Source organism: Bos mutus, chromosome 13 (assembly GCF_027580195.1).
Source record: "Bos mutus isolate GX-2022 chromosome 13, NWIPB_WYAK_1.1, whole genome shotgun sequence".
Taxonomy (NCBI): domain Eukaryota; kingdom Metazoa; phylum Chordata; class Mammalia; order Artiodactyla; family Bovidae; genus Bos; species Bos mutus.
Window position 1 is genome coordinate 54002076 of NC_091629.1, and position 27216 is coordinate 54029291.

The 27216-nt window shown below is 42.4% G+C and overlaps 1 protein-coding gene across 1 annotated transcript in view; it reads left to right on the plus strand.

Annotated features, from left to right (window-relative positions):
- The first annotated feature begins 863 nt into the window (after positions 1–863).
- TOP1 (DNA topoisomerase I) overlaps positions 864–27216 on the plus strand; it is a 95195-nt gene continuing 68842 nt past the window's right edge. The window contains exons 1-2 of the mRNA XM_005889778.2: positions 864–1133; positions 1464–1488. Coding sequence (XP_005889840.1) covers positions 1101–1133; positions 1464–1488 — 58 coding nt within the window. The 5' untranslated portion in view covers positions 864–1100. The remainder of the gene's footprint in view (positions 1134–1463; positions 1489–27216) is intronic.

Consider the following 27216-nt stretch of genomic DNA (forward strand, 5'->3'; position numbering starts at 1 on the left):
AATAGACGACCTCACAGAGCTATTGCGAGAAATAAGAGCGGAGAGCACAGTAGATACGCAATAAGCCGCGGTTCTTTCTCCAATTTCTCCCCGCTATGCTTCGCAGCGCGCTAAGGACACAGCGGGGTACACAGTCAGGTCGTGTTTACCCCGTGATTCGGTTCCATTCGGCTCCTACCCCACTCCTTTTCTTAGCACAATTCCTGGCTCAGGGATAATTGAAGAACGCACAAACGAAATCAGGCCTCTTGTTACTCGGGACTACACGTAGGGGCAGAAAACTGGGGCTAAACCAGACCTTTGGCGGGTTGAACTATTTAAATACATTTTAAGGAGTGGGCGCGCTATCATCCGTAAGTTGGAAGGCCTGGACAAAGGCTCCCTCCAAGCAGCCTCGGGTTCTGGTTAGCGAGCGAAGAATAGCTGGTGAAAACTTGGGGACCCCGGCTGCCAAGGTATTTACAGCTCCGGGAAGATGCAAAAGCGTCTGGGATACCAGCTCGGCCGAGGTCTGACGCTGTCCCGCGGCGGCCTTTAAAGGCCCACCACGTGGCCGAGCTGCTGGCCCAGGCCAGGAGGCGGTGTCCGGGCTGCGCCTGCGCACTGCCCAGGGGAGGGATCTGGGTTCCGAGAAAAGGAGCTGGGAGAGGAAGAGAAGGTTGCTCCGGGTGGGCGGCCGTGGGAGGAGTCAGTTCCTTATGCAAATCGCAGAGGCGCGCGAGGGCTAAAGGGGCGGGGCTTGCGATGCAAAGCCGGGTACCCCCTGAGGAAGCGCGAGGGGGCGGGCCCCGCCACCGTCGGCCTCCTTCCGCGAGTCTCTGACGTCAGCGACGTCGCTTTTAAAAGCGGCCGCGCAGGCGCAGTGAGCCGAAATGCGAACTTAGGCTGTTACACAACTGCTGGGGTCTGCTCTCGCCGCCCGCCCGGCAGTCAGTCAGCCTCGCTGCCGCTGTCGCCGCCTCAGCGGTTCCGGTAGTCTTAAGCCCGCCCCACCACCTTTTCCCCGCGCCTCCCGGAGCCTCCGGGTGTCTCCTGTCCGCCCGCACAGGCCGGCCGCGACCGTCTGCGTCTTCTCGGCGCCCCTCGCCGCTCCGGCCGACATGAGTGGGGACCATCTCCACAACGATTCCCAGGTACGGCCCTGCCAGGCCCGCCCGGGTCCCCTGTCGTGCCTCGGCCCTCCACGACCCCCGCCTCAGAGGCCCCGGCCTCGGCCCGGCTGCTTTGACAGGCCAGAGCCCCTGGCCAGGGGCGGCCAGCCGGCGGACGTCGGCTCCCCAGGACCTGGGCGGAAGCCGCCAACTTACAGTTTGGGGGTGCTGGCTGTCCCTTCAGGCCGTTCCCGGGGGCCCCCTCTTCCCGGGGGGCGCAGGGTGGGCCCGGCTCCCGGCCGCGCGCGCTTGCCCGCCGCCGGCGGGGTGAATGTGCCTGTTGTTTCATGGTCCCTCTTTTTCTCTCCCCAGATCGAGGCGGATTTCCGACTGAATGGTGAGTGCGCCCCCCCTTCCCGACCCCCGACTCCGCGGCCGCCGGCCCCGCGCCCGGCCCGAGCCGGGTAGAGGACAGACATGGCGTCCCAGAGACTAAGTCCCGGCTCCTCGCTCACCGGCCCCATTGTTCCCCTCGGGCCGCCTCTGGACCCCTTTTCCGGGGACCCCAGACCCCCCAGATCGCGGCCATCCCAAGAGGGGGCTACAGAGACCCCGCGTCGCCCGCCGCCGGGCCTCGGGCAGTCTTTCCGGGCCCGGATTCCTCCCGGGAAAGTCGCCTTGTCGACAGTCGGGACTTAGTCTCTGCGCCATTTTCTTTTTCTCTCTCCTCTCCTTTCTGTGCCTGTGTGTCTTTCTCTCCCTCCCTCGGCTCCTTCCTTGAGCTGCCCAGAAAGAGCTTTCTGCGGAGCAAAGCCGTATAAATCACAGACTTCACCAGAGGGAAGGGTGGGAGCCTGAATTGTTACTATTTTTGCCCAAAGAGAACTTTATTTGAGGGGTTGTCCTGCTTACTGCTTCTCTTGTTTGTTTCCTTTTCTGCTTCCAGAATGAAAGCTGCCCTTCGGCAACTGTTGGTTTTTTTGCTTTTTTTTTTCTTTCCCCCTTCCCGGGTAAGATGTTTATGGTAGGAAATAGGGCTCTAAAACTAAAGCCCTCCTTGTGGAGTGCTTCGTATTTTGAGGTTGCTTTCCCCAAGTTGTGTTCTTTGCAAAGGTAGTGGTACCTCCCTTCAGAAAGTTTGCAAGTCCTCTATGGGCCATCCATTGTCAATGTTGGGCTCAGGCATATTGATTTCCTTTTTTTTTTTTTTAAATTAAAGTATTACTGACCAGAACTTTTCAGTGGGGCTGAGGTTCCTAAGGCAGTGTTTTTTTAGAAATGTAGTTTAGTGTAGTTGTCAAGAGGAGAGGTTGTTGAACATCTCATCTGGCCTAGTGTGTTAGCCATTTCTTGTGGGCTGTGGGGCAGGAAAAAAAAAAAGATTTTATTTATTGAAACAAAGAGTGGCCAGTACCCACCCCTGCTTCCTGTTCATTCTTTTTCAGAAGTGACTGTTTTTCAGGAATTGAGAGCTAACTGGCTTTTGCCAGATCTTTATGTTTTTGAACCCCTTTCAGCCAAATCGAGGCATTTATTCTTTGAGTATTTCCACTTCAGTTACCCTGTGAATCTTACCCCACTAAAAAGCTCACTCTGCGAGCTTTTCAGCAGTCCTGCTGAAGGAGAAGGTAACTTCTGTGCTGGGAATTCCCACTGATTGTAATGGTACATAATCCTGCTCAGTTGAATTTGGGTTCCGGGAACCTCTCCAATGGGAGAAGCTGATGACTAGCTTTTCTGATGTTGTAATCAGCAGTCCATGGTGTTAGCCTACTCTACAGAGAGCAGCCTTATGTTCAGATTTCCAAGTGGGGCATCCAGCAAGAGATGTAGTCTGCAAGGAGAGAATCTGGGTAAAGCGTAGCATTTCTTGAGCACCTAGTATGTGCTAAAGCACTGTGTTTAGTGCTGGAGCTGAGCCCCTTGGCTCCCACAGTGCTGCTCCTGCCTTCAGTCTGTTTGGGGAGACACAATTAGTTAATCATAAGGTAGGTGCTGGGGCAAACCTGTACCCCAAATGCTGTGCGAGTGACTAGGGAATTTAACTTTGGGGGTGGGGAGATTTCTCAGAGGAGGGAGCTTCTGAGCTTGGTGTTGTGCAAGAGTAGGTGCTGAGTGTCAGGGCTTGGAGTATTTCTTAACTGTGTTTAGCCAACCTTATTTGAGTTTTAAAAGAGGGAGGTGAGGCCCCTGCAGTTCAGAAAGCCACAGTGTGAGATAGGTTTCTTTGGGATGTAGGAGCAGAGAAAGGATGTGGCAGGTGAGGATGGAAGAAGTCCTTTTGACCTCTCTTGGAGGAAGGTAGGATCTTAATACATAAGACGTGTTCTTTTTGATTCTCAGACTGGGATGAGTAATCTATCCAGTAGTATCCAGTAGTGTATTTAACCTCACTGAGGAACCAGGGAACTATTGAATATGTGAATGATTGTAGGCTGGGTAGATTTTTGCCATTTTTGTAGAGATCAAACTTTTAGAATGTGTTTTTTCACTTGTAACAGCAATAATTGCTAAATATTTATTGAATGTTTACTGTCTGCCAGGCAGGCATGAATCTCATCAGTTCTTTCCGTTGGATCATCTAGTTTAATTTCTTCCTTGGAAGAACCCTTACGAATTAGGTACTATTATCTCTCTTTCCACAGAAGAAGAAACTGAGACTTAGATGTATTTATTGACTTTCCCAAGGAAGTGAGTTGGGCACTACAGAGCTCACAAGCTTAGCTGCCATGCTGTATATGATTCTAACATGAAAAAATTAAAAGCTGCACATCTCTACTTTATTACAGAGCTGAAAAATTCGAGAGGGAAAAAGTTGATAGTTTGCTTGCTTTTTATCTCAGCCTGCTCCTTCATGAGAAGAAGCACTGTAACTGCTTCCCCACCGCACTGAGAGTCTGACAGAGTATTATCTTTGTAAATATTATCTGGAAGATGTGGTATTAGTAGCTGTGTGCTTGTTAAGTAATACACTGGTAACTAGTGATTGATTTATGTAAATATGGAAGACAGTTTTTAAAAATCAATGTTTAATTATGCTCAGAGAAGTTGTTATTGATTTTTGTATTAAGAGTTTGCTTAAGCATGATTTTAAGTGGACCTAACCCATCTTACAGATTGACTGTGCCAATTTCATATGTTGAAACAAAAATCCCTCATTTGCCTGCCCTCATCCTCTTAAGATTTAAAGGATTTTTTGCCTTTAGAGTTCATTCTTTACAATAGTTGAAACTGTTGCTGTTGTGTAGAATTTAAACATTCTGGCCTATACTCAACTGCTGGGAATAAGTCTGTTATTGAAACATACTTAGAATTATGTTTAAAGTATTGCTGTGAGTTCAGGGAGCAGAAATCATGAAAGACAAGACTACTTTTTGTCTAAGAGAAATGACTTCCTTTCTAAGTGTTGGTAACACTAGTTGAAGTGGAGCTGAGTCATTACTACAGTACTGAGCAGACTGCTAAAGTGTCTTTAGAGTTGATAATGGTAACATCAGGTTGGGAGTCAGTGGTCCTTTTGCCATTTCAAGGGCTTGAAGTTTTTGCCCATCTACTCTGGAGTTGTAGGGTTCTTCCCTCTTTGGCATGAGTAGAGTATAATGCTCGGTTTCATCAGACATCAGCGATTATTCTCAGAAATGTCATATGGGATCATTGTTTGACATTATCTTGTGTTGATTCTAATTAGTTTAGTGAATTCAAACTGGATGGTGGAATTAAATATAAATTGTTTTTGATGCTAATAGTTACACTTCTGTGCTGTTGGGTACTGGTTGGGGTGGCAGGTGGAAAGGCTAATGATGGGGCTATCTGAAAATTCCCATCACATTTTTAAAACCAAACTGATGGCACCATCAACTGAAATCTGGCACATCTTCCTACTCTATCCAGAAACACTTAAGCAAAACATTGTCTTTCCTGCCACTGCAGCCAGATTCCTTGGGGGCACCTTTTCAGAATTAGTGAGCTGCTGTAGAATCTTTATAGATGAAACAAAATTGCTTGTCAACACTGTGCTTTTTAGATTACCAACATGTCAGAACTCAGAAACATTTTAAATTCCAAAGTTACCGGTAAAATGACAATATCCAGGAGTTACTAAATCGGAAATAGCTCATGGTTTGAAAAGTAAAAACTAGATGATATTGCTTACTGTAATCAACCCATACTTGTTTTTGGTAAGTGTGTGTGTGTGTTAGTTGCTCAGTCGTGTCCGACTCTTTGTGACCCCATGGGCTGTAGCCCACCAGACTCCTCTTGTCCGTTAATTCTCCAGGCAGGAATACTGGAGTGGGTTACCATTCCCTTTCCAGGGGCTCTTCCAGACCCAGAGATCGAATCAGGTTCTCCTGCGTTGCAGGCAGATTCTTTACCAACTGAGCCACCAGTGGATAAGTAAAATGGAAAATAGGAATTCAGGATCTGTTCCAGAATCTCATTTTAACCAATAGTAGCAAAACAAGAATCAAATCTGGGTCTTTTCCTTTAACATCAGCGTAAAAATGGGAAATTGTGAGAATTTGAAGAGAAATCCATTAGTTTATTCTGGATCTCAGTGAGTTAGTAATCATTTATACAAATGCCAGAGATCCTTAACATGTCTTAAAGCTTGTATTTTAAAATTAGGCCTTTGGGGTTTTTTGTTTTCCACATGTGTGTGGAGGAGTGGAGCAAAAAAAGTCTGACTTTTGAGTCTAAATATGTTTGTGTTGTATGTTAATGATAGTAGCAGTTATCTTTTGTTGCTGATCATATGGGAAATGCTTCTGTTGTGCTTTCTGGATGTATTTCTTTCAGACATACTGCAGTTGTGCCTGTTAGTAGTTGGCTGTGAGTGCATATGTTCTGTTACAGATCTTTAGCAACTTTTGCCATACTCAGTGCCGAATACTGATTTTCTTCAAATCCTAAGTTATTTCTTCAGAGGTGTTTTGTGAGGGATTGCATCTTTTCCATATGAAACTATGTTGAACTCCAATAAAGTTTTTGGTTCACTTGGAGAAATAGATTCGACTGTAATTATTTACTTTCGAATGAGGCAATGGAAATGCTTGAAAGAGTGTTTGATGTGGGTTCCTGAAGTAAAAAACTGTCTTTGAAAGAAAGGTAGAATATGGTCCATTCATTGCGTTTGAAGAGGGAAGAGAGTCAGTTCACTAACATTTTTGTATCTCATAGTTACGATGATCTGACTGCCCGTTAATTACTTCTGAAATCATTAACTTTGCAAAATGAGGGCATTTGGGCAAGAAGTTGAGAATTTGGCTTCTTAAGGTAAAAAGTTTGGGATGAAAGAACTTCCTAATCTGGTCCTTTAGAAGTGAATGAGATATTGTGTTTAAAAGAAGCTTTTACATCGTGTTTAAACTTTGAGTAGTAATAGTTGAAAGAAGTCTTTAATATTTCCATGCCTTGTAAATTGAAGTTTGTGAAGCAGCTTTCCATCCCCATGGCTTCAGGCCAGTAGCTAAAGTAGGAAATCTAAAATAGAGGCCATCGGTATGGAAGAACTTTTTGCCAACCTTTGCCCTCCCCTACAACCTGCCTATCTAGGTGAAGGCAGTGTGCTCTGTGTTGATAGCGTAGGGCCTGGGTACCAAGCAGGGGGATAAAGATGAGGGAGTGGTATGGTGACAGTGGGTGTAGCCTGGGTTTTATTAGGTGGGAAGAAGCGTATAGTGGAGTATCTGTTAAATATTAATGGTATTTTGGTAGTGTTGTGGGAAATGACTTATAGTTTGCTGTAATGATTTAGTAGCATGTAGATATTTTTTATTATTATTTGCCTGGAGAATCCCAGGGACGGGCGGGGGGGGGGGAGCCTGGTGGGCTGCTGTCTATGGGGTCGCACAGAGTCGGACATGACTGAAGCGACTTAGCAGCAGCAGCAGGTTTTATTTAAAATGATAATTATTTTGTATGTTCAAGAAAAATTCCAAATATTTTTCACACTGGGAGAGAAGTGACTCAAGTGTATATCTAGGGTACATAGATTGTAATATCATCAAGCAAGACCACCTTTTATCAACTTTTGGATTGTGTCTTTATCTGTCATTTATGTTCTAAGTTTTAGTTAAGGGATATTGGTAACGTAAGTTTTAAATTTCTTTTTGGTAGATATTCGTTTTGAATTTGTTGTCATATTTTTAGATCCACTCAGTATCTCCCTGCCAACTTTACCTTTCTGTATGTTCTTGCGAATTTTTCTGAAATGTATAGTAAATATTTTTATTTACAACTCCCTTTTGCCCTCCCCAACAGATTTGAGTAGAGGTGCATCTCTACCAGTCTGTTAAAATTCCTCTCTGATCCTTTGAAATTAACATTTCTGTGGATTTAAGGAACCAAAGAACTCAGTTCATTAGCATTCCTGAGACACTAGATAAGCTTCAACGAAAGGTGTTTAAGCAATCAGCATAATTGAGGATTTGTCTTTGCTGTTGAGAACAAGTTTAATAGATCCCTGGGCATGATGACATTTTCTTGTATTTTTCTCAGCACTGCCTAGGAAAGATAGAGGCCCGGAACCTTCTTTGGAGGAGATATCCTTGGCTATTTGGAGTTTACCAAAACAAACAAACAAAAAAAGTTTTTAAGTTTAAAGTTATTCCTACATTAGAGTACACTGAAATATACCTTTTTGCCAGTTAGGACTGCAAGGAGATCCAACCAGTCCATTCTGAAGGAGATCAGCCCTGGGATTTCTTTGGAAGGAATGATGCTAAAGCTGAAACTCTAGTACTTTGGTCACCTGATGCGAACAGTGGACTCATTGGAAAAGACTCTGATGCTGGGAGGGATTGGGGGCAGGAGGAGAAGGGGACGACAGAGGATGAGATGGCTGGATGGCATCACTGACTCAATGGACGTGAGTCTGAGTGAACTCCGGGAGTTGGTGATGGACAGGGAGGCCTGGCGTGCTGTGATTCATGGGTCGCAAAGAATCAGACACGACTGAGCGACTGAACTGAACTGAAAAGTCAGATTTTAAGCTTGCTACCAGATGTGAATGCTCAGATTTATAAAGCTCTGTAGGCAAAATGCTGGTTGGGCAGAAAACTGATCTAGCAGATTTCAAGATCAGTGGATTAGGGAATCTCATTGACTAAGACCCCTTGCTTTACCCAGCTCCTGCAAGGTAGCCCTGTTATTTCTTTGCAGTCAGCTGAGGGCAGCAGAAGGTAAGTGCTAGGAAGGAAACTAATTTTGAGAGTTTGGTAGACATTGTTTTTTGTATTCATTAAATCTGAATTTAGTGAAAATAGTACTTGTTTGTGGGAGAACCAGAGACCAAAAAAGGAAATTTTCTTCTTCTTTTTATACCTTCTCATCTCCCCTTTTTGGTAGCATACTGTGTTGGCCCAGATTCCAGAAATCCCAGTCAGGTGGTAGTTGGTAAGCTTCTAATGAGGTATCATAGCCTGCCCTTAATTATATGCTGGTAGAGATAGCTTAGACCCTTACATCTTCAAGAGATGCTATGGTATTAAGACTGGAATCAGATTGCTACTGAAGTAGGGGTGTAGTTGATGAAGAGGGAGCCTGTGGGGAAATACTATGCCCTTGAACAGCTGTGGTAAAATAGAAAGTTGGAATAGAAATCATTTTCTGATTTTCGTCTAGACAAGTCCTTGTTCTTACTAGGAAACTTGCCCCACTGTCCCCTGTGTTCTCATCTATAAACAAGGATGGTATTTCTATACTTCACAGACTTCTGAGATTTAAATGAGTATATGATGGTGTCTCTGTGCCCATATTTTAAAGTTTAAACTTTGATCAAACATCATCTGCTCTGAGATGGAGATTTATTTTGAATGTTAGGTTTGAAGTAGTGAGTTGGTGGCTCTTTACTTCTTTCACTGATATTCTCTGTTAACATTTTAAATCTTCTGACATTTGCACAGTGAACAGTAAGTAGCACATGACTAGAGTTGGTAGATAGAGTGTTTACCTAACCAAACTGCATGGTGTATGCGACTCTCTTCTGACTATTAAGCAATCACTGTAAAATACAAGTTGGTGTATCCATATCTAGGTTTAGGCTAAGAGATCTTACACCATGGGTCAAAAAGATTGTCAGGGAACTGTCACAACAGGAGCAGATTTCAAAATTAATGTTCAGTTAAAGATAGGCCAGAGAAAATAATTTTGTAGGATCAAAATTATAGCATAGTGTCTAAAGAGTCTCAGAGATAAAGTCTTGCAAAGATAAACGTCTCAGGAATGTGTGGTTCTTAAAGTACATAGGAAAAAAAAAAAAAAAAAAAAACAAAACAGTGAGAAAGTGAATATAATACTGCATGGCTCTGTTGCCCTCAGTATGTCAACACGTCAAAGATAGGATTGGGTTTAAAAGTCTTCAGAGCTTTCACCTCTTTCTTTTATATCATTTTTCTCTGATTGAGAATTTGAATAGTCTTGGATCAGGAGGGTCCCCCCAACCCTGGCCAAATCAAGTAGCCGTAATATAGTGGAAAGGACATTTTAGTTTGAGCTCTTGCACTTCTGCTCAATAGTGTGGCCTTTGAACAAGTTAATCTCTGAGTCTTAGTCCTTTTCTTGTAAACTGAGTCTATTAAATAGTATGTGAGGTTCACTTTAGGAAACGTAAAAACTTAGAACAGAATTTTGAGTTCCTTGACAGTCCTTAAAAACAAAAACAAAAAACACCGAAGCACCTTTTCACAGATTGCTTGAGTAGTCTTCCGAACAAAGGGAACATCTTCACTTTCTTTAAATTTGGGTATTGTGAGGTTTTACCCAAGGAAAGAGTCACTTGGGCGCCTTGAATATGATAGTGTTGCTGTGAATCTGAGATGGGTAGGACTCAGGAGTGTACTGACTTGCCTTGGCTTCATGACTGCAAACCACTTTGTTTCTCATAAAGTACAGTTTAAGAATCTTCAGCAGCGAATAACTTTCACCTCTTTGCTCTTGGGATGGGGCAGTATTTAGAGATCTATCCAGGAAACTAAAAGTTTTGTATTTAATTACAAATAGAAATTTTAATTTTCCATATTCATTTATTCAAACATTTAGAAAGTATATACCTGTAGTGACTAAATACAGATGAACTAGACAAGCCCATAGAGTTCTCAGAAGAAATACTTTGAAGTTAGTAAATTGTATGCCTGTATACTTACTTCCTCTGTTGGGATTCCATATTTTTCATTGGGCCTCAGTACAAAGGCTCCTGTTGTACCAGGGTAAGTGGGCATGGAAGGTGCTTTCTGGCAACTAATGCTTCACTATCAATGAAAAAGAGTGATGTCTCCATTTATTTCCAATCCTAGGAGATTTTTTTTCCCTCTCCCTAAAAAAAGGGAAATTAGGACCTTAGATTTCCAAACGTGTCCAAACTCGTAACTGTTCTAGAGAAAAGAATTTTAGGATACCTATAAACTCATTATACCTTTCTCACTTGGAATAGAAGAATAAACTAGTTTTAAGGTTTGTGAATTTTCCGTTATATTTTTGTATCAGACACATGTTCTGCATAAATTTTAGAAGATTAGTTTTCAGGTTTCCCTGAACAGGTAGATTTGCCACAGTGACAGGAAACACTCACATTCCATGCAGGAGATTCATATGACAATGGCTAATCATATATTTGCTTGAAATAGTTTAAATCCTTGAGCTGCATTGCCTGAAATAAAGGCTGTGAAATCACCATCTTCTTAAATTTGCAGAACTGAAATCTTAGCGGTTAGACTTGGTACTTAAAGTCCTGGGAAACTGGAATGAATCCTGACCCAAGGATCAAATCCACTTCTCTTGCGTCTACCTGCATTGGCAGGTGGATTCTTTACCTCTGCGACATTATTACTGTTACTCCTTGTTAGTCCATGAAGTGTCATGGGCAATACACGAAAGCTATTAAACTCCTTAGAGAAAGGTTCAGAGCACATAGTAGTGTTATGTATGGTGATTTGAACACTAGAAAAATGATTGAGACTAAAGGTTAGATTTACTTTGCCTTATTCTTAAAATCAGTGTGTTTTTGCAGGAATAGATGCAGCAACAGTAGTTCTTGCTATTTAACATCAAAATTTTCAGTTTTAGTTAACCAGGAAAGAAAACAAAAAAAAGGGAAAAGCCCAAATTGGCTAGTCTTTAACTGCCAGCTTGTTACACTTGACTTTCAAACTGAAAGCTCTCTAAGGCCACACACCCCAACTCTGAAAAGTCTCCCAGTTAACTCCCTTAGTGTACAGAAGTCCAGGACAGATGGGGTGGCCTCATCAGAGATTCAGCTGGTGATGGTGTCAGTTGAGTCGCTCAGTCATGTATGACTCTTTGCGACCCATGGACTGCAGCACGCCAGGCTTCCCTGTCCATCTCCCAGAGCTTGCTCAAACTCATGTCCATCAGGTCGGTGATGCCATCCAACCATCTCATCCTCTGTTGTCCCCTTCTCCTCCTGCCTTCAGTCTTTCCCAGCATCAGGGAGTCAGTTCTTTGCATCAGGTGGCCAAAGTATTGGAGCTTCAGCATCAGTCCTTCCAATGAATATTTAGGACTGATTTCCTTTAGGATTAACTGGTTTGATCTCCTTGCAGGTGATGGTTTGACCGTAATTAATTACTCTTTCCACCTAAAAATCAAATCACCTTCTTCCCTTAAGTACAGTGTGATATAAAAATCTGCACTTCCACAGAACTATAATCTTTTACAGATGTTAGCATCCTCCTAATCTCAGAATGTCAGGGAAGTTGTCTATTAGCAGAAATGTGCTTGTTTTCTCTGTGAGGAAAGAGATTTTGGTTGGGTGAACAAGAGGCTAAAAATTTTCCTTGGATAGTCTGGAAAATGCTAAAGAGCTTATTTAGGACTGGAGCTAACTCCTGGAATTTAGATGTCAAGTAGTTTGTGTTGAGCTCAAGTTTTTAGGGGAATAGTTTAAAGTACAATATGATGAAATATTTTTATAAGTGATTGAAAACAGTGAGTGCATAAAAAAGACTAGAGGACTATCAAGCAGAATGCATACTGATTGCACATGTGTAACTATGCACGCCTGTAGGTGTTGTTGTACAAAAACAAAGATAATTTTGCTCATGGACTTCCCTGGTGGTCCAGTGGGTTAAGACTCTGCACATCTAGTGCAGGGGGCTCTGGTTCGATCCCTGGCTGGGAATGCATGCTGCACACTGCCTGACCTAAGACATGAAATAAATGGTAAAGTTTAAAAAAATTTTTGCTCAGTGTATTTATTGAAAACTTGATTTCTTTTCTTAAAGGCCTTCTGCAGCAACCATATTTCCCAGAAAAAAGTTCAGTGTGTGTGTGTTCTTCTCCCACAAGTCCATAATCATGTTTTGTTCTGTTAAAATGTTCCTTTTTACCCAGGAATACCTCTTTAGCCTTTAGAATTTGGTGTGTGTGCACGCTCAGTCACTACCCCACGGACTGTGGCCCACCAGGCTCCTCTGTTCATGGAATTTCCAGGCAGGAATATTGGAGTGGGTTGTCATTTCTTCCTCCAGGGGATCCATCTCCTGCATTGGCAGGTGGATTCTTTACTACTGTGCCACCTGGGAAAGCCAGAATTTGGTATTCCATCTCCATTTTCCTACCTGTTTTTAGGAAAGCATTAAGTATTGTAAACTCCTTGGGGGTTAGAAACATCTCAGAGCCTGTTTCAGTGTTGAAGGCATAGCCTTAATACTCAGTTTCCTTTCCAGTGAAATCTGCCTGCAGTCAACACTTAAACCCAAGCCAGAAGTAACTACTTGTCTCTGGCTTTCACTGAGCCCTTTATTGTTCTCTTCCAGTTTTTCATTCTGGAGGAATAGACATAGGCTGGAGAAATTTACATGGTTTGCCCATTACTTACTAGGAAGTGGGCAAGAGCATTATCTCATTTTATATGGTCGATACAGATGCTTCTGACAAATGTTTAGTTGTGAAATGGGATCCTCCCTCTCTCCTAGCTCACCAACTAGTAGATGATCACCTGAGGAACACTGAGAGCTTTACACTGTTTTCATTGTTCTCAAGCTAATTTGCATAAGAATCACCTGGAGTGCCTAGTAAAACTACAGAATCCTGGTCCTTTGCCTTGAAATTGATTCTGTTGTGGTGCTACTGACAAACCTGCATGTTTAATATACCTTTAACATTTAGAAATGATTTTAATACAGGTAACCCATAAATCACCTTTGGAGAAATTGATCTGTTTTATTTAGCTAAGGTCTCCTTTGTTTCATTTGATTAAGGTACTACTCCATTGGTCCAGCTATTAAATTTACAGAATATTTTAAAAGGGACCAGAATAGTATGTTCAAATCTGTTTATAAAAGCTTGTTACTTATCCCCACTCTAAATATCTTCTACCTTTCAACGAGTATTTAAATAAATAGCAGAGATAGTTAACTGACTTTGCAGCTGTTTAACTATGTGTCTCATCAAACTTCTGATCCTCCTGCTTCCATGTTTAACTAGCCACTATTTGATCCTGATGTCATCTTTTAAGATTGGGTGACTAAGGGGGCGCACAAAGAGGGAGAGGTGGTTTTCAGACTAACATCCCTAGGATGGTTAAGACAGGCTTTAGAAGGTTAAGTGGAGAATAGTTCAGTGGGATGCTGGGGATGTAACCTGTGGAGTTCACTATCTTCGGATTAAACTAGGGGTCTTTAGTTACTGATGGCACTGATTGAAGTAGCAAGATTTGAATAGAGCAGTGGTTCTTAAAGTGCAGTTTCTTGATCAGCAGCAGCGGCATTGTCTGGGAATTTGTTGGAAATGTAAATTCTTGGACCTCATCCAGACTTACTGCCTCAAACCCTGGGAGCTAGGGCTCAGCCATCTAGGTTTTACAAGTCAGCCAGGTGATACACACTGAGGTTTTAGAATCGATGGAATAGAGTAAGATTTGAAGTTCACTATCTCCCATTGTGCCTCACATTTTAAGAAGGAATGAAAGACAGTTGACGAAACAGACTTTTGAGTTAGATAAACTTGGTTTCAACTGTCAATAGTTGGGTGACCTTGAGCAAATGACGACTCTGATTCATATGAAGCCTATAATTAGTTTTGTAGTAATTCAGCCTCTTAAACAGTGTTCATTGTTTTTTCATAACGCCTATAGCTGAACCTTAATACTTGCTCAATTTTTGTGCTTTCATATACATAGGAATTTGGAGTAATTCATAATGGGACAAAAAAAGGAGCCAATTACATAGCACCAGGAAGGCTTCTAAAGAGCATATATATATTCAGGCTTACACTTTGACAATGCATTTCAAGCACAGTCAGTAGTGATATTCTAGACAAAAAGGCCCCTCGTTTGAATTAGTAATAGGATGCGTGACCACTTGATACCTTTGTGGTCAGGCAAGGTGTGGACTTGGGGCCATTAGAGGCCCACACCCTTTGGAAACAATGGCAGCTTAGGCTGAGCCTGGTGGGTTCCAGTGTAGCATAGTCAGGAGGTTTGGAGTCATTTTCACTACTTCCCAGGCGTTCAGGGCCTACTTACTAGAAGCAAAGGAGGACAAGCTGCAGGAATGGGCCTGTCCTAATTGAGCTGGCCCGAGAAGGTACATTTTCAGGTTAGACAAGTCCTTTTTTCTTTTTAAGTTCTGCCCCCTGGGAAAGGAGAAGCATTTTCACTACAGAGATGCCCTTGTGAAAATGTTACTCACTACTGAAGAGTATGTGAAGTGGGAATCACCATCCTGAGGACCTTGTACTGGTTAATTACCTTTAGCTACTGGTGCTGCTAAGTCGCTTCAGTCATGTCCGACTCTGTGCGACCCCATAGACGGCAGCCCACCAGGCTCCCCCGTCCCTGGGTTTCTCCAGGCAAGAACACTGGAGTGGGTTGCCGTTTCCTTCTCCAGTGCATGAAAGTGAAAAGTGAAAGTGAAGCCGCTCAGTCGTGTCCGACTCTTAGCGACCCCATGGACTGCAGCCCACCAGGCTCCTCCATCCATGGGATTTACCAGGCAAGAGTACTGGAGTGGGGTGCCATTGTCTTCTCTGAATTACCTTTAGAGGCAAAGATAAAAATTACCACTTTGTCTTGTATTTAGAGAACAAAGACAAGTTAGTAAAATGGGACTTCCTTGCCATTCTCCTGAAACTTAAAATCACTGCTTTATCTGATTTGACTGATGCCTTATTGGACAAATACCTCAATTGAAACGTCCTTTGGTGACCCTCACTGAGATTCTGATTCTCCAGGAGCTCTACAGAAGTGGCCTGCTTTTGAGGTGGCAGTTTAGCCAGGTAAACTTCAGCTGACCTTAAGGAACTACGTAGCATAGTGTCTTGCTATGTAGGGCAAAGGCCCCCCACAGGACTCCAGAAGAGGAGTCTCTGGTGGAGAGGAGAATGCTAGGTAAGGAGTCAGGACAAAGGAAGTCTCAATCCTGGTTTTGTCAGCTGTGATGAGCAAATCACACAGCGTGGTACCTCATGCTCTTTACTAGTGAAAGGAAGGTGTTGACCTGGATTCAGGATTTTCAGTTAGCACTGTCTAGTAGAATTTTCTCTCATCATGGAAATTGTTCTCAATCTGTGCTCTTCCACATGGTAGCTGCTGGCCATATGAACCTGTTGAGCCTTTGAAATGTGGCTCATGTGGCTGAAGAACTTAATTTTCAAATTGTATTTAAATGTAGCTACATGTGACTAGTGGCTTCATGCAGGACAGCACAATTCTAGGTAAAATTTAGGTAAGAGCAAAGAGATCTGAATTTAAATTTTGCTTGGAATATGGGAGGTTGGGGCTCTTGAAACTTTAAAATGCAAAACAGGTATGAATTTGTGTTATGAGTTTGAATAAAGAACTTCCTTCTGTATGTCTGCATTGCCTTATCCTGGGTGACATGCTAATGGGATTTATGACTGGTAAGTAGAGTTTACCAGAGCAGTTGCAAAGGTCAGACAGCTTTCCATTTTATTTGACCCCTTTAGTGATACACAAAGATGAACATTTAAGGTGCTTTGGACTGAATAAATTTTCATTTTATCTCAGCAACCCTGTGAGATAAGTCATGTCTGTTTTGTAGTTGACAAAACAGATTAACTTCATTCACATGTGTGCGCAGTCATCTTCAACTCTTTGCAGCCCCATGGACTATGGCCTGCCAGGCTCTGCTATCCACGGGATTTTTCCAGGCAAGAATACTGGAGTGGGTTGCCATTTCGTTCTGTAAGAGATCTTCTCGATCCATATCGAACGCAAGTCTCCTGCATGTCCTGAATTGCAGGTGGGTCTTTACCTGCTGAGCCATCAGGGAAGCCCAGCTTCAGTTCAGTCTCAGCCGTGTCCGGTTCTGCAACCCCATGATCTGCAATGCGCCAGGCCTCCCCGTCCATCATCAGCTCCCAGCGTGTGCTCAAACCCATGTCCATCAAGTCAGTGATGCTGTCCAACCATCTCATCCTCTGTCGTGCCCTTCTCCTCCTGCCTTCAGTCTTTCCCAGCATCAGGGTCTTTTCCAAATGAGTCAGTTCTTCACATGAGGTGGCCAAAGTGTTGCCCAAAGTATAAGCCCAACTTACGTTTACATATATCTTTATGGATCACTGTACTTTAAAATGGTTAGTTTCAGCCTACAACGTCATTTGAAATTGCAAGTTTTTAGCATGTTGCAATACCAAGATGGTGAAGCTGAAACTCCAGTACTTTGGCCACCTGATGGGAAGAGCTGACTCATTGGAAAAGACGCTGATGCTGGGAAAGATTGAGGGCAGGAGGAGAAGGGGATGACAGAGGAGGAGATGGTTGGATGGAATCATCGACGTGATGGACATGGGTTTGGGTGGAGTCTGGGAGTTGGTGATGGACAGGGAGGCCTGGCATGCTGCGGTTCATGGGGTCACAAAGAGTCAGACATGACTGAGCAACTGAACTGAACTGAATTGAATACCAAGAAGTTAATTCATATTTGTTCAGTTCTAGTCAGTAATAAGTAAATATCTGACTATAAGTGGTAGAGAATCTAAGATTGTCTAGGCAAGCAAATAGTACCCAAGATGTTAACTTACCCCACGTGTTGCTTATAGTAAAAGCAGATCAGAGCAACTTCTACACCCCACTTAGAGTCTTCCTGTTATTTGCATGCTCACAGTGAACATAGCAAGTGAGTGTTGACTTACTTATAAGTAGGCCCATCGTTAGCCAAACAGCCTTAGCCTGATGGAACAAAGTGGGATTTTGTAGCCTTGACCACTGCCATATAGTGAACATGTGAGGTCTTAGGAAATAACTTGAGTAAATTGCTTAAAGACCAGGGACAGATCCAGTTTCCTTCACCTTTAGCTTCAAATTATGATGTTATTTTTGGTGTAGGATGATGAAATGGAATTGGTATAAAATAAATAGTTGAGTTTTGAACACTTTACTTTTGAAGAAACTGAGGCTCAAGGCTGTATAGTTAGTAAGCGACTCAATTGGGAGGCTCATCAAAACCTGTCTGATGCCACTGCTTAAGTTCTTAAATGTAACACAAAACAAGGTAAAGGGGAGCCTGGGTGACTCAGTTGCCTCCTGGGAATTCTGGGTTGTAGTGGAGTGACCCATCTGGTACCAGGCCAAGGAAACGCATTTTTTAGAGCACTTACCTTCATTTACAGTGGAGCCTTACCAGGCTAGTTTTATTGACTAGAAGGCTCTGTTGCACTTTAATGTATAATCCTTTTCCTATTAAAGAAAGCTTGCCTACTTGTGCAGCAAAGACCCCTGGATAATTTATTTTTCAGGAGTTCACCTTCTGCTTGGAACCAGTTACTCCCAGAAATCAGTAAAACCTCTGTTTATTCCAAGTACTCAAGGAAAAGGATCTTTTTGTTAACTAGGGATTTACCAGCCCCGTATTTTAAGAAGGCTCTCTGAAGTCTGCCTATTTACTAAGGAATTTCATTGGAGGTGGTTCAGATCAGATCAGTCGCTCAGAGTCGTGTCCGACTCTTTGCGACCCCATGAATCACAGCACGCCAGGCCTCCCTGTCCATCACCAACTCCCGGAGTTCACTCACACTCACGTCCATCGAGTCAGTGATGCCATACAGCCATCTCATCCTCTGTCGTCCTCTTCTCCTCCTGCCCGCAATCCCTCCCAGCATCAGAGTCTTTTCCAATGAGTCAAGTCTTCGCATGAGGTGGCCAAAGTACTGGAGTTTCAGCTTTTGCATCATTCCTTCCAAAGACATCCCAGGGCTGATCTCCTTCAGAATGGACTGGTTGGATCTCCTTGCAGTCCAGGGACTCTCAAGAGTCTTCTCCAACACCACAGTTCAAAAGCATCAATTCTTCCAGCGCTCAGCCTTCTTCACAGTCCAACTCTCACATCCATACACGACCACAGGAAAAACCATAGCCTTGACTAGACGAACCTTTGTTGGCAAAGTAATGTCTCTGCTTTTGAACATGCTATCTAGATTGGTCATAACTTTCCTTCCAAGGAGTAAGCGTCTTTTAATTTCATGGCTGCAGTCTCCATCTGCAGTGATTTTGGAGCCCAGAAAAATAAAGTCTGACACTGTTTCCACTGTTTCCCCATCTATTTCCCATGAAGTGGTGGGACCGGATGCCATGATCTTCGTTTTCTGAATGTTGAGCTTTAAGCCAACTTTTTCACTCTCCACTTTCACTGTCATCAAGAGGCTTTTGAGTTCCTCTTCACTTTCTCCCATAAGGGTGGTGTCATCTGCATGTCTGAGGTTATTGATATTTCTCCTGGCAATCTTGATTCCAGCTTGTGTTTCTTCCAGTCCAGCGTTTCTCATGATGTACTCTGCATATAAGTTAAATAAACAGGGTGACAATATACAGCCTTGACGAACTCCTTTTCCTATTTGGAACCAGTCTGTTGTTCCATGTCCAGTTCTAACTGTTGCTTCCTGACCTGCATACAAATTTCTCAAGAGGCAGATCAGGTGGTCTGGTATTCCCATCTCTTGAAGAATTTTCCACAGTTGATTGTGATCCACACAGTCAAAGGCTTTGGCATAGTCAATAAAGCAGAAATAGACGTTTTTCTGGAACTCTCTTGCCTTTTCCATGATCCAGTGGATGTTGACAATTTGATCTGTGGTTCCTCTGCCTTTTCTAAAACCAGCTTGAACATCAGGAAGTTCACGGTTCACATATTGCTGAAGCCTGGCTTGGAGAATTTTGAGCATTACTTTACTAGCGTGTGAGATGAGTGCAATTAGGAGTGTGTAAACAAGTGTGATGTTGTTCTCACTTCAAGGGAAATAAATAAATTTAACTAGTTTGCTGCTTAAGCAGAATTAGCAGTGGGCTAAGTCTTGGCCTCCTCTTCAAGAGTTTTCCTTTTTGTGACTAACTTTGTCTCGGTTTGCAAGAGCAAGTCGATTTTAACCACTTTTAAATCAAGTTGAATAATAGCCATTCATGGGCTGTTTGAAAGGAGAAAAGAAGTGGGAGCCAGGCTGAGCGTGGATATCATTTAGGAAAAAGCCTTAGGTAAAGCTTGGAGGATTCTATTCACTTACACACAGAACTTCAGAACAACAGCACTGTCTCTACCTGGGCATTGGGGATAGTTACTAGTCCCTGTTAAGTAGCTGCAGAGTTCTGCAAACTGTGCCTTCTGTTGTATGACCCATGAACTATGAATAGCTTTTATATTTGTCTTAACTAGTTGGGGAAAATTTATTACGTACACTTAAAGCTAATATAATGTTACATCAGTTATACTTCAGTTTAGAAAAAGAATATTATTTACTATTTCATGACACAGAAAAATTACATGAAATGCAAATTCCAGTGTCCATAAATAACATTTTATTGGAATGTAGTCATGCTCACTCATTTACATATGATCTGTGGCTGCTTTAAGTCATCTTTTTTGTAGTCATTCATCTTCACAACTGAGTCCCAGTGGCAGGACTTGAGTTACCTATTTGTAAGCATGATTCTGCCCTGATGTTCAAACAACAAAATTTCTATTCTAAAGAGCCTTGCTACCCTACTCCTTATCTAAGTTGCAGTAGCTGTGTCATTCCTTATGTAGCTCTTCCTTCTTCCTCTCAGGTAGGGGCTAGGAAGGTAGCAGGTGAAAATCTCTCTCTTCCTCAATTGTAGAGACTCAATAGTCTCAGCTGTAAATTTAAAAAAAATCCCCAGCAACTGACTCAGCACCTTGTGCCTGCCCTTTAAAGGAACAGAGAGATCTAATTAACATAGAAACTGAAAATAAAATCAGTAGCCTGTCCATTATTGTAGGTGGCTGGTATTTGGTATGAATCATTGTTGAAAGGACCAAGAAACGACAGCGCAGGGTTTTTCAAAATACATTTCTAGATTATAGTTACCTAGAGACCTTGTGTTAAAATAGACATATCTGAGGATGATCTTATTCCCAGGTCTCATACACAGAGACAGTGCTGTTGTTCTGAAGTTCTGTGTGTAAGTGACTAGAATCCTCCAAGCTTTACCTAAGGCTTTTTCCTAAATGATATCCATGCTCAGCCTGGCTCCCACTTCTTTTCTCCTTTCAAACAGCCCATGAATGGCTATTATTCAACTTGATTTAAAAGTGGTTAAAATCGACTTGCTCTTGCAAACCGAGACAAAGTTAGTCACAAAAAGGAAAACTCTTGAAGAGGAGGCCAAGACTTAGCCCACTGCTAATTCTGTTTCTTAAGCAGCAAACTAGTTAAGAAACTAGTTAAGAAAGTTTAAGAACTACTGCTCTCAAGCATTTAGATTTTTTTTTTTTAATATCCTAATCTCTTTTAAACCAAAACAAATTTTAAAGGTCATAAAATTATTGGGACTGGAAGTGTAAGAGATCAGTAGAGGTTATTTTACAGATTAGAAACTTTGAGACCAGAGCAGAGAAATAAGTGTTACCTAGGACCCCATCTTGACATTGCATGTTTTTTTTTTAAATTGGAAGATAATTCCTTTACAGTAGTGTGTTGGTTTCTGCCATATATCAACATGAATCAGCCTCAGGTATACACGTGTCCCCTCCCTCCTGAACCCCCTTCCCGCTCCCTCCCTACTCCCACCCATCTAGGTAGCTCCCCGTGTCACACAGCAAATCCCCACCTGCTGTCTCTTATATGGTAGTGTATATGTTTCCACGCTGTTCTCTCTATCCGCCCCACCCACTCCTTCCCCGCTGTGTCCACAAGTCTGTTCTCTCTGTCTGCATCTCCATTGCTGCCCTGCTGCTACGGAGAGCAGTGTGGAGATTGCTTAAAAAGCTAGAACAACCGTGTGACCCAGCAGTCCCAGTGCTGGTCATACACCCTGAGAAAACCATAATCGAGAGACGCATGTACCCCAGTGTTCATCTTGTAGCACTGTTTCACAATAGCTAGGACATGGAGGAACCATGTTCATCGGTAGATGAACAGATACAGAAATTCTGTATACAGTCCGTATATACAATGGAGTATTACTCAGCTATTAAAAAAAACCGCATTTGAGTCAGTCTTAATGAGGTGGATGAACCTGGAGCCTGTTACACAGAGTGAAGTAAGTCAGAAAGAAAAAGACAGGTATTGTATATTAATGCGTGCATATGGAATCTAGAAAGATGGTACTCATGTTTTATTTTTAATGTCCTCAATTAATTGGTCCCTGGGAATGGGAGCCAGAGGAAGAGAGGAAGATGAACTTGAAGGAGCATAATAGAAGGAGTAGGGTGGGAGAGGAGGTTATAAAACAAGTTAAAATAGGGTACAGAGACAGGAAGGGGCTGAAAAGACAGATTAAGGTAATTGTAGTGTTGTAAAAGCATAAAAGGAGTCCACTTTAAATGCGGAAGTGGACTGGAAGGAAAAACATCCTGTGACCTTAACCCTTCTTTTTGTATGAGATTGAGGCCTAAAGCAAACCAGTTGGCTGCTTCATGTTGTGTCTTTTCTGTGGCAAGGACGAGAAACAACAGCTGAACACTAATCTTAAGGGTTGCTGATGTTCCAGAACCAAGTAGGTTCACTTAAGTGTTTTTAAGTTAGTTTCTGGCATTTCTTCTAGATTATGTAGACATTTGAGAAAATGATCCGTTTTAGAATTTGAAATTGTGTTGTAGAGCTGATAAAAACAAATGGGAAATGCTATAATTAAAAGACTCAGTCTTTTAATGCAGTGGACGGCTAAGTTTCTGGTGATGGACTTTTGTGAAGTATTGAATATTGAGGACAAAAACTTAAGCACTTTGCAAAATACTTGGCAACTTCATCTGATTGTCTGACCCTTTCTTTGACTTGGCGTCCATAACTTTTGTTTTTTGTAATTTGTTGGATGGGTGGCATTACCAACTCAATGGACATAAGTTTGAGCTAACTCCGGGAGATAGTGAAGGACAGGGAAGCCTGGTGTGGTGCAGTCCTTGGGTTCGCAAAGAGTTGGGTGACAACAGTAGTTTGTTTGCCTCAGGTCTTAGTTGTGGCATGCAGAACCTTTTTAGTTGCAGCGTGTGGCATCTAGTTCCTAACCAGGAATCAAACTTAGGCCCCCTGAATTGGGAGCCTGGACCACGGGGGCAGTTCCCTTCATAACTTCTTATGAAGGTCTTTTCCAGTTGCAAAATTAAAGTCTGATTGTGGAACTTCATGGGGCTGCATCCAAGGAAAACTTGGGCAACTGTGGAGACCTTCCCCCTCCAACTTCCCTTTTTCAAAGTTACTTATTTAACAGCTGCTGCTGCTGTTGGGAAGGGTTGGGGTGGTTATGATGCTTATTATGGAATTTCATGAGACCAGAGACTTGGTACTATTTCCTGCTGTACTGCCACACCTAAAACAACGCCTGACACAAAGTTGGTACTCAGTAAATATTTGATTGGATGAATATTGTTAACTCCAGTTTCATAAAGGAGAGAAGAAGAAAAACTTCTTCCATCTGCTCTTCTCAGCTGTTGTTTTTTTGTGTGTTATTAGCTTAAGAGTACGAGGTCTTGTTATATACAGTATACATCCGGGGAGAACAGTTGATAATTTGGACTTTAAAAGTTGAAAATGTTACTAGTCCCTTCTCTCATTCTTGAGTTTTGAAGGATTTTCTTTAGAGCTGAATCCTCCTGACATTTTTCTCTTAAATCTGGAGCTCTTTGAACTTTTAGCCAGAATAGCCTCCGTCCTGAATACTTCGAAAGGCTATTAACTCTGCACTGGAGTTTTGGAAATGTTCTCAGTGAGAGTCACTGTAAAATAGTGATAAGGTACATGTATTTGTATGGCTGAATCCCTTTGCTGTCCACTTGAAATTATCACAGCATTGTTAATCAGCTACATCCAATATAAAATTAAAAGTTTTCAAAAAACAGTAATAAAGACTCCTCCATGGACTACAAATTGAAGTCAGCCACCCATTAAGGTGGATCACAGACTGGGTTTCCTGGACTGAAGCTGCATCAGCATTGGTCAAGTCTGAATTTAGACAGCTGTGTGGGGGAGAGGGAAGGGTAGAATTCTTTTACCCCTCAACCCATCCCCTCTTCAGTGACAGACTTTCAGCCTTCCTGACTCCTTTTAGTTTTGCATTAAGTTCCTGAAGAGTTTCTCACACACCCCTGATACTGACCACACTCCGGATGTCAGTCTTTATCATTGAAACCAGCTTGTTATCTGTCCTAGGCAAAAACAGTCTTAAAATGTTAGAATGTACTAGATGTAGAGTGTGTGTAGAATAGAGATTTTGTTTGAACTCCAGCTTCTGAGGATGTGGTATCCACGGATTTGAAGGTCAAGGAGGAAGAAGGTGCAAAGATTTATCCCAATAGAAGTGGCTTAATAAGTGAGCATATGATAAATATCTCCTTTAGAAAATTAATTTTTTCACCAAGTATCTTCACCCAAATCGTTCCACTGTCTATTTTCTTAATGCACTGAGTATATTTTTGTGTTAGAGTTGAGCAAAGGTTGACAGTGTTGTTTCAGGGCCTCTTTGGGGAAGGCATCTTTTGGTTGAAAAACATTCCCCACTCTCTCTCCACATTGGACTATATTTGAAGGAAGAACCCATCATATTATACAGTTACTGCTTTAAGTCTCAAACCCTTTGTCAAAAGTCCATCTAAAGAGGTCTGCCTCAAAACATGGCAAAGAACCCTTCTCTGTACCAGAGAAACCTCTGCTTTTGTTTATAAGGAAGTAAAGGAGTCTCTCTCCTGCCCTGATCTGATTACCCTAATCATTTAGAAGAATGATGGAGAAGTGAAATCCTTAAAATCACGATGTTGATGTTAGTTGCGTCTGACTCTTTGCAACCCCATGGACTGTAGCCCGCCAGACTCCTCTGTCCGTTGAATTCCCCAGGCAAGCATACTGGAGTGGGTAGCTATTCCCTTCTCTAAGGAATCTTCCCAACCCAGGGATTGAACCCTGGTGTCCTGTATTACAGGCAGATTGTTTACTGTCTAAGCCACCAGGGAAGCCCATGATCATGGAATATTTGTTAAAAGGGTCAGAAATTTTGCCAATTTCTTAGTGTTTTTTCTCTCTTAACAAAGTAAATGTTAGTGCTTGGGTTGGATTGTAGTTGCATTAGAGAACCTGGGTGGAAAAACTTGGCAACACTGTTAGCTACCTGCTGATTGCCGCTGCTGCTGCTGCTAAGTCGCTTCAGTCGTGTCCGACTCTGTGTGACCCCATAGACAGCAGCCCACTAGGCTCCTTTGTCCCTGGGATTCTCCAGGCAAGAACACTGGAGTGGGTTGCCATTTCCTTCTCCAATGCATGAAAGTGAAAAGTGAAAGTGAAGCCGCTCAGTCGTGTCCGACTCTTAGGGACCCCTTGGACTGCAGCCCACCAGGCTCCTCCGTCCATGGGATTTCCAGGCAAGAGTACTGGAGTGGGATGCCATTGTAAACTCTTGCAAATATTTCTGCCTGGGGGTGTTAACTGGTGTTTCTTAAGTGCTTCTCTTTCCTGGATGCAGATAGCCTTTTAGTCATCATTGGCTGGTCAGACAAAGTGAATGGGCCTGGGTTGCTGCCTTAAATGCATGTATAAAATCTGAACCTTAAGTTATTTGGACCAATTGGGTAGGCTCATTTCAGTTTTATATAAATTGATCATGCAGAAGATTCAGTAATAATTGTACCTTATTGACAGTTGTCAGTGTGCTTGGAATTTTTTGGAGATTAGCCAAGAATTCTGATACAACCACACACAAAGAATTTTTAAAATTAATTAATTAATTTATATGCAGCATGCGGAATCTTAGTTCCCTGACCAGGGATTGAACCTGCACCCCTGCAGTGAAAGCACAGGTTCTTAACCATTGGACATCCAGGGAAGTCACAACCATACATAAAGAATTTGATTTAATTTGAAATAAAATTATTTAAGGTCACTTAAATTTTCTACATCTCACTTTATTCATCTATAAAAGAGGTAAGTTTACCAAGATCACAGGTCTTAAGTCAGTGAACATATTTGAAGCTCTTACTCATTGACTTATGCTGCATTCTTACAGACCCCGTAGTTAAGTGACTTTCCCCCAAGGTTATACAGTCACCAGTAGAACAAGGATTTGAATCAGATCTTCTCCACTCTATTGAACCAGTCTGCTTCCTTCAGGGATTGTTTCCAACATGCTGTGCTTGTCTGTGATGTCTCTGATTGTCGTTAGGGTTTAAGCGTGATCTTTTGTTTTAACAGCATCATTCTTGAACTTTTTTTTTCTTTTTTTTTGGCCGTGCTGAGCGACTTGTGAGATCTTAGTTTCCCAACCAGGGATCAAACCCAGGTCCTTGGCAGGGGAAGTGTGAAGTCCTAACCACTGGACTGCTGGGGAATTCCCATTCTTGAACATATTTAACAAAGTGTTTTATAGGCTTGGCTTCCTTTTTCATGTAATTGTATATGTGTCTGGTTTCCCTGTGAGGAGTGAACTCTTCATCTTACACCTCATTTGATGCTGTTCTAGCTACTTGGGGCTGGTTCTGTACCTGGTTCCCGAACCTGCAGTTTCATTGTTATCCTAGGATTAGGCCACCTTTCAGGTACTTTATAACAGTTGTATCAAATTTTGCTGAATTTATTTGATACTGAAGTTTCTTATTCCTAGGTGTTTTGTTTCTCTTCTAAGCAGAGGATTAGGACTGTAAAGCTACAAGCAGTAGGAGTGTTTCTGTATCTTTTTTAAGAAACTGCTTTTAGGATACATGGCTTTAGGCAAATTAAATATAACTCTGGGATTTTAATTCTTATATATATGGATAAGAATCAACTCTAGCATTTCCTAGCTGGCAGGAAGTATATCTCACTTAGTTTTGCTCAAACATGAGATCAGTTTTTCAATAACAATAATAATGACAATAATAGGTTGTCTACTTTCATGGCTCATCTGCCAAGAATGCCCTTTGTCTGTTCTCAACCATGCTAACTCCCTCTTAGCCTTTAGTAAGACTTAGCTCAAACACTGCCTCCTCTGTGTGTGCTTAGTTGCTTAGTTGCATTCAACTGATTGCCACCCCATGGAGTGTATCCACCAGGTTTCTTTGTCCGTGGAATTTTCTAGGCAAGAATGCTGGAGTGGGTTGCTATTTCCTTCCCCAGGGGATCTTCCCAACCCAGGGGTTGAACCTGCACCTCCTGCTTCAGCAGGCAGGTCTTTACCACTGAGCAACCTGGGAAGTTCTTCCTCCTCCAGAAAGTCTATGTTAAATACCTCTCTGCCCTCTTGGGTCCTAAGCTTTTTATTTCTGTTCTCTAGTGGAATCATTTCTCCTCAGTATATAATTTTTCACTTGGAAACAAAAGAGGCAGGTACCCCAGATTCATTATTTTTACTCTTAATACTATTTTTCAAAATGCCCATAATCGTATTGCCATACTACTCTTTCTGAGAAATAACAGCAGGGCAGAAAAGTTGAAAATTCTGCCGTCATGTAAGAGCCAGAGGTAATGGCACATGTCTCATGTACAGACATTTAGGAAAATGTCTATTGCCTTTTTAAATGTAGGAACATCATAATGCAATATAAACACTGTTGCTTTAAGGTCATTTGACATTTGAGATTTGGGGATGAAGGAAAGGAATTTTAATCCATTCCAGCAAGTCTAAAATTAAAAATTTCTTCTCTACTGACCTAATTTGCTCTGCCTTCATGTATACATCAGAGATCAGATCAGTCGCTCAGTCATGTCCGACTCTTTGCGACCCCATGAATCGCAGCAC